This window comes from Morone saxatilis, unplaced genomic scaffold (assembly GCF_004916995.1).
Source record: "Morone saxatilis isolate NCDOM2014 unplaced genomic scaffold, NCSU_SB_2.0 Contig10, whole genome shotgun sequence".
In the NCBI taxonomy this organism is placed as follows: Eukaryota; Metazoa; Chordata; class Actinopteri; family Moronidae; genus Morone; species Morone saxatilis.
In genome coordinates, this window is record NW_023339652.1 from 10,668,787 (window position 1) to 10,678,700 (window position 9,914).

Consider the following 9,914-nt stretch of genomic DNA (forward strand, 5'->3'; position numbering starts at 1 on the left):
TGTGTGTGTGTGTGTTTGTCACCTCCAGTTTGAGTGCTGTGGTCTTATTGAAGGCTACAAAGACTGGGGCTCTTCTATCCCTGCTTCCTGTAACTGTCAATATCCAGGAAAATGCGTGAGTATCTCCCTTGATGTGAGCAGAATATAAGCAGTGAAGATGACTCATTCGGAGTTTGTTGCTGTAGCCACACATTGTCTCTCAGTCAAGTATACTTCAGGGAGAATTATTTTTTATTTAATTACCTGTTTTTAATGGTCATCATTGCTTTCAGACAATAACACTAATTCTAATAACAGTCAATACTCTTTTATTTTACTGGATACCCATTTACTTCTGCTATTGGGTCCACAAAAACTAACCAAATAAAGCATTGATACAACTGTGACAGCAAGGTCCAAAGAAAAGAGATTGCAAATAGATAAAAACAAAGCAGATGATCTTAATACAACACAACACAAAATGATCAATACCAATAAGTGTTGTAAATGACCACATACAATGTAAACAAAATTAAAAAAATATATGTATGTGTTTGAGTACTGCAGTAAAGCTAAAAAAGATAATATATATATATATAATATATACAAAAATATAAGATGTAAAATGTAAAAATATAGCTGTCCTTATGAAAACAAACAGACATGGGAATGTAATATGGCTTCAACAATGACAGTCAGCTATACATATCAATGCAAACAAGCCATAAGTGTAGCAACCTGTAAACAGGTTTTTTTTAATAAAGTTTCCAGTTGTTATCTTAACTACCTGTTTAGTTAATGTTTATTAAAGCAGTACCCTTGAGGTAGCTCTACAGTTCGGCTGCAGATCATAGCAGAGTTGGGAAGTAATATGTTATAATAACTGATAGGAGTGATGGTCAAAACTATGTAAATAAGACCCAGGATGTAAAAGGAACAGAAAATGTCCTTAGCACCATAGTGAGCTTTTTTTTTGGCTTTTTGTCACATTATGTAATGGGATTTTGTACTCACCAGATTCGACTACGAGGCAGCGCCACACTCGGGGCTCCAAAGAACCAGTATGTTTATCAAGAGGTAAAAGATTTTAAGATTGTTCAGAAAAATATACAGGCTTACTGGTCCACGCTCTTATTTTCCCACCAATCTTCTCTCTAACTTTAACATGACCCTGCACCCTTTTTTTTCCACAGCCTTGCCTACCAATTTATGTTTCTGAACTGAAGCTTGCGTTCTCGTTGGCCATGGGTATACAATTTGGAAGTGGAGTGTTTTGGGTATGTTAGTTTTTTTACTCTGTAGGACTAAATTTTGCACACCAATTCTACCTCATATAGGTTTATTATATTCAAAATCAGGCTATGGTTGAAATATAGAAGTGCCCTAGCTGACAATGACATTCACCAACTATGTTGAATTATTGATCTAATCTGTGCTACATCATTTAATGTTTGTTTTATTATTGAAATACAAAAATAAAGTCTTTTTGTTATGAAATAGACATAGTACACAAGGGCTCTGGTGGTCAAATTCGATCTTAGGTCAGCAGAAAATCATGTGGATCCCAGTTGTAACCATCACTGGACACCATAGCGTGCTTGTAACTCTTGTGCTTCCCTTTCCCAGGTGGTTTTACTTGTCATGAGCATCAAGCTGATGGGCCAGATAAAAAGGAAACAGGAGTTCATGGCTCTTCTCCAATCAAACAGATATGTTCCGGGTGCCTTCTAGTCACCAAGTACGTTTTGATACACTTCAAGTTATTATCAATAGTACCTTGTTTGAATTTGCACATGTAAACACGTTATGCTGTATACCATAATCTAGCTATTTTGTGCTATATCGACATATGTTGACATTATAATTTTCTATGAATACGTGTTAATGCATGTTACTGATATTGGAAAGTAATCTACATGCATAGGTCAGTTTAAAATGTTTTTTTTGTTGCCTTACTGCTGTAAAAAAAACAGTGCAATTTAATGAAATTAATTAATCTTTAATAATCATCACATTTTCACATGCTTTTGTCATATCTCTAAAATTCTTTTATTCTTCCCAGAATTAAGCAGCTGTTTGTTTTCTTTGAGTAGCTGGAGCCTAAGTGTTGTCTTATCTGGATAATATTCCTTCTCTCCATTTCCTTCGTACCTTGACACATCAGTGATTCTATGGAAAGGCAGATATTAGCTAGATACTGTACCTAAAACTTTCAAACAAACAAAACACATTTTTGTTTGTTTATCATAGCACAACAATTGATGCTAAGATTCTATCACCAGTGGAAGCAAAGAAATATCACTGGAAGTTCAACTAATGGCTTTAACACTTTGTCGACTGGACCAACTTATTTTAAAACATACATATTTAAATATTCATACTCATCTTAAGCTCACTCATTGAATTTACAGCATTAGAGCAACCAATAATCGTTGAACAAATAATAATGAGTAACCCTTATGTAGCACCTTTCTTAAACAGTGTTTACAAAGTGCTTTGATTGAAATATAATCATTTATTTATTGTTGAGCATAAATGTAATTTTCTTGGGTAAATAATCAGGTTAGACAAAGGAATGAGCCACAGCTCTCATTGGGACACCCGAATGTCTTGATGCCTTGTTAATAAGCACATTGTATATTTGAAACATCATCACTTTATTCAGTTCCTCTTAAAGCACATTTAGTGAGTAAATGATACGTGATCATGTCCACTAGGAGGAGAGGGGACTCTGATTGGTTGCACATTTAGTAGACATACAGTAAATCCTTAATTATTTTGCCTCCAAAATTTTGATATCAAGGTTTGGAGAAATGTTGGCATTGACCACTGCAGACAGGTTGTGAGAGGCTCTTGTAGGAAAACGTGTCATCAATATTCTTGCAGACTGGAATGTCCCAACTGATGCCACTCTCACCGAAGAAGCCTTTATGCCACATCACTTCTAATATGACTTGCTGCATGAGCTGCCTGCGGTTGAAATGTCTCCTTGACTAACGTACTGTCAAATGATTTTCATCTGGAACAGCAGATCCAATGTCTACCTGTGCACTTTAACCATTAATGCCTAATATACAGTATGTTCTTGCAAAGTATGGTATTTTTATTTCTGTCATACATAGTTTTTTTATTTATGGAATGAACTTATGTAATATTTTGTAAATAGCAGGAATAAAACATGTGATTCTTGTTCCTTTGATGTCTTAGTTTTTATTTGAAATTGTTTCTTAGAAACATACATTTACTCAGCTGTACTTAAGTACAATCATGTGGTACTTGTACTACCAGTAAGCTTACACAGTTGACACCTGATTGGGAGGTGGAGGGATGAGGATAAGCGCCTGAACCTTTTATGCAGGAGATGAGGGAGTGACAGGAGGCCAGGACTCAGCAATACTAAAGAACAGGTTAGGCATTTGGATTTACTTCTTTGGCATCTATATTATCTGTATTCTTGTCTTGAGCAAGATAAACAAATGCACCTGATCCTGGAAACACTATTGTCATGCAATACCAATGAAATCCTGTAAATATGCATTGACTATAAAATGACAAGTAGAAAAACAAAGTTTACATAAAGTTTGGCAGAATATGATACAAAGCATTTCAGAAAGCTACTAAACCATAAAGTACAGTTATTAAAGCTCTAATAAATGCATAAAGTAAAAAACAAAAATCAAGACGTCATATCTACCAGGGAATTAAAAAAAATAACATTTTCTTCCTTGACTTACATCATAGATGAAAGGGGCTAAAGTACAATTCCAATCTGGGATGAAATTCCACTAGAGAGTACAAATGTATTCATTTTATCACTTCACTTCTTATTTGAAATATGTAATGCCCAATGAAGACAGTGGAAGGAAATGTAGGAGAAGCTTGTAATTGATTAATTACATATTATTCATTAATTATTCTGTTAATGTGCTACTTATGTATCTTAGTTTTCATCATTTTTGATCATCACAAAGAAAGTGGAATACTATTTCACAGTGCTGCAAAGCCCAGAATTTTCCCTTTGTAAGACAAACAATGTGTCTTCCTGTGTTTTTTTGAAACCAAACAAAAAAAAAAAAAAAAACCCATGCAACTTTCATGCAATGCATGATACATTTAAGCATCATCATAAATTCAACTATGTATCCGTATACCAATCCCATGTTTTTTTTTCTCCGCATTGCTGAAATATGCTTCATCATTGTAAAAAGCAGATAAAAATAAAACAAAGAAATCAGGTGTACTCTGCAGAATCTGCGAGAGCGCTGTAGTTGCCTGCTTTTGCCTCCGCACTGTATACCACTGCAGGGACATCTTCTTTCCGATTCAGCTGACACAAGATGGCAATACACAATGCTGCTGACAATGCCTAAAAGGACAGCGACACAGAGAAGGTTCTTTAACCAACTTGTCATCTTTTGTTGAATAGAGCTGCAATTTTAGAAAGAGACAGAGGGGGGCAGAAAAGACTGAAAAAACACAAGCTGAATTCCATTTATCTATGAGTTCATCATCAATGCTCTTCACCTGTGCTCTTCCTGCTATCTCAAATCAAATTGTCTGCTGTGAAAAAGGCCTGCTGACGTCTGTGTGTGTGTGTGTACCCTGAGTACTTGGTGCAGGTATTCAGGATTTTGGATTTTGAAAATGGAAGGACATAGAAATTATGCCCTTGTTGCTATAATTCTGAGTGTGTAATTTGGTTGATAGTGTGAAAGTTCTTGTTCCATTCACATATTAAGTTTAAAACAGTACACCATTTAAAATGATTTATCCACCTTATGTTTTTAGGTTTGATAAACTATTAAATGGCCATTGGCATTTGGCCATCTACAGTGTTGTGACAACTGGGCAAACTCTTCAATATATTCAAAAGCTCCACTAGTGCTACTTGAGCTTGAGGGCTTTGAATCAATTAAAAAGAAATGAACATCACAATGACCATGAATGAATAAGTTAGTGTAAGGAGGCAGGTAGGTGGGGACAATCATGATAGACACATATAGACAATACATACCCAGAGTAATGCGAGTCCCAGCGCTATGACCATTGTAATTTTTCCTGTAATCCCTACCATCTGAATTATGAGTGGAGCGCATGGCTGAAACAGAAGAGCAGATAAATGTAATGTTTCATACAGCATCTTCACTGTAAAACATGTTTGTAGTTTCAACTAATAAGAAGCGTTCAGGATACTCTTAATGTCAAACAAACAAAACAACTGAATAAACCATATTTTTAGGTTTGGTTGAACTGGTAACAAGCGGTAAACATATAAAACCAGTGACAATGAGTTTGTATTGTGGTGAGGTGTCCCAAAAAGGCTGGAAACCATTGTTTTAAAGTACAGGAAGAATATTTAATAAAAATGTTCTTCCCTTCTTTTATAAGTATTACGCTCCTTCGGGAGGTTTTGTAAATGCAGCCCTATGCAGCAATACAGAACAGTGTGGAAAATTTACTCATATATATAACTTCTTAAGTATTGTAAAACCTTTATCTAAACATACAATCTTAACAAGTTTTTTTTTTGTTTTGGTCTTATGAAATTGTGTATATATAGTATTTCAGTAAGTATAAATGCAGACAAGCTTTTTCTTGCATTACCATTTGTAATGCAGTTTTTACCATAGCATCAGTGAACACTAACAATTATACGCAGTTTACACATGTAAATGTAGACATGAACATTTACATTTTTATTACCTCTTTATAAATCATGATGGGTGTGTCATCAACGCTGTGCTCAAACAGACTGCTGTTTCTAGGAGCTTCCACCTACAATACACAGACATGAATCATTATCTCCTGCGTCAAAAAAACAACATGGAGAGAACAACATTTAAAGCTATCATGCTGATCATTAGTGGGTTTACTATGTTCACTATATTAGCTACGCGTGTTAGCATTCTAACATTTACTAATGGGAATAAAATTATAGTTTTAAAGGTAAATATGGGACAAGTTCTAAATTTTAACCTGATGATGGTGATAGGAAGTCTAAGGGATCATCAGTCATTAGAATTCATCCTGGGGGAACATGAAAGTGATGGCTTGGGATCCTTTACATTAATGTGGGGCAGCCTTTTCTGACTTTCTTGCATTCTTAAACTTGATCCACAATGATATAATGCATTCTTTTTTACCAGTGAATAGAAGTGAATAATGAGCTTTCACACTCACACATGGGTTAACGGGCTCTTCAGCGCACAGGCAGGACTCTGGGATGTTGTAGCCCCAATCTAGATAGCCCTGAAACACTCCGCAACAATGCCACTGCGAAGGAAGAGGAAAGGAATGGGTGAAGATTAGAATAGTGTACATAGTAAGACAAATCTCCACCTCCTGATTAATAACCTATTCAGCTTATTTTCTGAGCTGCGTCTGATTTATGCTACTGAAATGTTTAAAATAAACTCTAAAGCACTTGAAGCTCATTCTGTATGCGAAGCAGCAACTTGATAATTCACTTGATAACTGCACACACTCTCACATACCCACACAAGGTTACCTACTTCTGTCTCTGTCTCCTTGAGATTGTCTAAAATACTGTCACTAGCATTAGCCAGTGGCAGCATTTCCAGGTATTGCTTCTTCATCTCTTTTGTCACCTGCACAACAAAACAAAGTAATATCAAAAAATCATTAGCAATTTAAATGTTAATGTAATTTGTTTTTTTGGCAAATTTGTGAGTCACAAAATGCATTCAGTATGCGTACATGCATACATGCTTAAAAGTAGTTTTACAGTAATTTAAATCTAAAATTGGAAGGTGTCTGTAAGGTACTACAGTTCAAATTCAATTTTTGAGTACTCAACCAACGTATTTTGTGATTTCAACAAAATACATCTTCCATCCATCTTCTATGGATCATCAGCTGGTGAGAATGTGGCATGTCTTTTAGCATAATGTGCAAATTTTATCTAATTTTACAGGCTTTTCCTTCAAAAACAAATCAGCTGGAATCAGTAAATAAGTGAGTGTTCAACCCATCGATTGTTAAAAGATGGATGTTGCGTCTCCACTTCCTCCCACTGTACAAAAATGAAGCCAAAATACCCCGGACATGGCAGCTACCATCTTTCAATCATGATGTGAAACAACACTTGAACATATATTAGTGTGATTAGAATTTGTTTAGGTTTGGACTTCTGCAAAACATGAGAAGGCAGGATTTTATTTGGCTTCCTTTTAGTGAGTTGTAGATGTTTGTTAATGAGGGTTACTTCAATCGTATTCCTGTTAAACAGCATATGTGTTTCTCCTGTCTGGTAGCACCCAGTAGTCAAGAGACTAAAGGCAATAAAGCCTTTTCCTGTTTATATTTCTCTATTAGCTTAATGAGGAATTCAGTTTTAATGCAGCCTGCAAGCTCATATGGTTTTATGAGTCTCCATATGTGCAAATGTGCACTGGGACAAAAAGAAAATGTCACAAAAGAACAACACATCTCAAAGTCAACTTGGAAATACCAATGGTACAAAAGTCAGTGCTCGAATTGAAGACGCAAACACGAACAGACTGCTCAGGATCATCCCAACTGCAAACTGAGACAAAAACACACACATAAACACGCATTAGCAATCAGATTCTGGTTTAGTTCAGTTTTTTACTACTACTACTACTACTACTACTACTACTACTACTATAATAATAATGTGTTTTTTTCTTTACCCACCACTATTAGCGCCCACTGCTTCTCTGCACAGGCACCATACACACCCATGATGGTCAAGAACAGAGGAAAGATGGAAAAGAAATACATGACACGTATGCCTACGAGCATATTCTCTATCTGCAAAGAAAACAAACAGAGAATCAATTCAGCCAGCCCGGTGAACAGGGTAAGGGTTCAATGCCCTGTGTCAGCATGCAGCTGAAGTGTCCAAATTAAGTTAGTAATTTCTTCCATCTGGTGAACTAGAAATGAAAATGTAGGCTTACAACCCTCTTTTTTTTTAGTGTTGAGTGTGTGTTTTTGAGTTGGACTTTTTGAAACTTGCTTTGTTATGTCACTAGTCTACTAATGGATGCCTGAAATAGCAAAAGTACAGTAACATGGTTTGAAAAATGGTTAATGAGACATTATGGTATGCTAAAATACATATGCAAAACTACCGATATGATCCCTTAAGTTGTATGCTGTATAATAAAAAAAAAATATATATATATATATAGATATACCATACTACAAGTTTTTATGCATATCGCCCACTCATAATAGATAGAAATATAGACACATATAGCAGGTAAATGTATCCACAGATAGATACTGACATCTGTATTTTTTTTTATTTGTAATGCATGTGTTACCTCATCATGTTCATAGTGGTATCCATGGCCAAACAGAGTGAGTGCCAACAGCAAGGCACTGATGATCTGCAACAGGAGCACAACACTTTATTATTTATTAGCGTCCTTTCTGGACTGTGACTAATTATTTGTTTTTATTATCCATCAATCTGTCTAATATATATATATATTTTTTACAATACTGGCTAAAATGCTGCATCGTGTATTGGTGAGTATGAGTCTAAATTATTAGCCCTGAAATGTGACTCTGTGACTTCCCAGGGTTTAACCTGAGCCAAACCAAACAATAATGATACCAAAGCCGTAATAAATACTAATTACTGGCTTTCACTGTGCTTTCAAAATTCTTGAAAAAATGAATGGCAAATGAGTGTAACTATATTATCTGTGTTACATTGTTGTTATCACTGAAAGGATAGCCTTCACTGCTGAAACTTGTTGTGAAATAAGCTCATTGATTGACCTAACCTCTGAGATGACTATTTGTGCTGACGGTGTACTCCATGTGTTCTGTGCTGACCCTCCACGTCAGCTGTTACTGGCTCAATAACATTGTAAATCGTTGTCATCATTTGTGAGACATTACAGTGTCAATTTCTGCTGAAAGAGCTCTGTTGCCACACCCCGAAGAAGAGCGTGTTGCTCCCACAGCGTGTAAAGAGAGTCCAACTGTGTATGAATATTACTGAACAACAGTGACAGTTGTACCTGGAGGCAAAACCACATGTTGCAAAATCCAGATCTATCACATGTAAAATGTATTAATATCTTAATAATAGATTTTTTTTTAAATTCAAGTACAGATTCAGATTTTTTTTATTTATTTTGTCCCAGTTTAGTTTCTTGGGGTATTAGAGTTGGAACTGACATATAGATATTCTTTATGTATTCTATTCTTGACTTAGTGCTACAAATACAGCAAAAGGAAAACAATGTATTGATTAATTATTTAGTCAATCAACTATTTTATTATTTTCAAGAAGAAATGCCAGTTTCTCAATTTTGAGGATTTCCTGCTTTTCATTGTCTTATATGATAGTAAACTGAATATCTTTGGGCTCTTGGGTTCAATTGGATTTGATGGGCACATTTTATACTGACCAAACAATGGGTCGACCAATAATAAAAATAAGCGTCAGTTGAACATTACAATAAAGTCAATTTGGATTACTGATATCTCTTAATAATGAGTCACTGACTTCCTGCTATGATCAATTATTTATTAGCTACTCACTGCTGAAACCTTATGAATTATAACAATTATGTGTTTATCTCCTGGAAGGATTTGTTTTTACTACACCATCATGTCCATTTTCCTTTCCATGCACTGGGGGTGGCTTCCTCCCCAAACTGTTTAATACCACAAGTTTTGATTTTCTTAAAACAACTCATAATTCCACTAGTTTTGTGCCATAATCAACAATTAAGGCACAATAACACATGACTTAATAAGATGCACTGGAAGCAATTTAACCATTCAACTAGTAGAGTTAAGCATCTGATTCAACAGCTGGCTTATTTATATTTATTTATATAAGCTAAAAATTCTCCTCTGTTTATTCTGAATTAACGAGATACCTCCAGCAGCAGGACCTAACCCAAATCCTGTATCCAGCCTCCAGC

General features: G+C 35.3%; 2 protein-coding genes across 2 annotated transcripts in view; one reads left to right on the top strand and one right to left on the bottom strand.

The window, feature by feature from the left end:
• Positions 1–2,816, top strand: part of LOC118340235 (tetraspanin-8-like) — a 6,162-nt gene extending 3,346 nt beyond the window's left edge. Inside the window, exons 6-9 of the mRNA XM_035678096.1 lie at positions 29–115; positions 997–1,056; positions 1,173–1,256; positions 1,606–2,816. Of these exons, the coding sequence (XP_035533989.1) occupies positions 29–115; positions 997–1,056; positions 1,173–1,256; positions 1,606–1,710 (336 nt within the window). The 3' untranslated portion in view covers positions 1,711–2,816. The remainder of the gene's footprint in view (positions 1–28; positions 116–996; positions 1,057–1,172; positions 1,257–1,605) is intronic.
• A 1,188-nt stretch (positions 2,817–4,004) lies between these two features.
• The window catches only part of LOC118340224 (tetraspanin-8-like), a gene marked incomplete at its 5' end in the record, with an annotated part of 6,153 nt that continues 243 nt past the window's right edge, over positions 4,005–9,914 (bottom strand). The window contains 8 exon segments of the mRNA XM_035678085.1: positions 4,005–4,345; positions 4,994–5,077; positions 5,683–5,754; positions 6,160–6,252; positions 6,492–6,587; positions 7,451–7,525; positions 7,657–7,773; positions 8,292–8,357. Of these exon segments, the coding sequence (XP_035533978.1) occupies positions 4,211–4,345; positions 4,994–5,077; positions 5,683–5,754; positions 6,160–6,252; positions 6,492–6,587; positions 7,451–7,525; positions 7,657–7,773; positions 8,292–8,357 (738 nt within the window).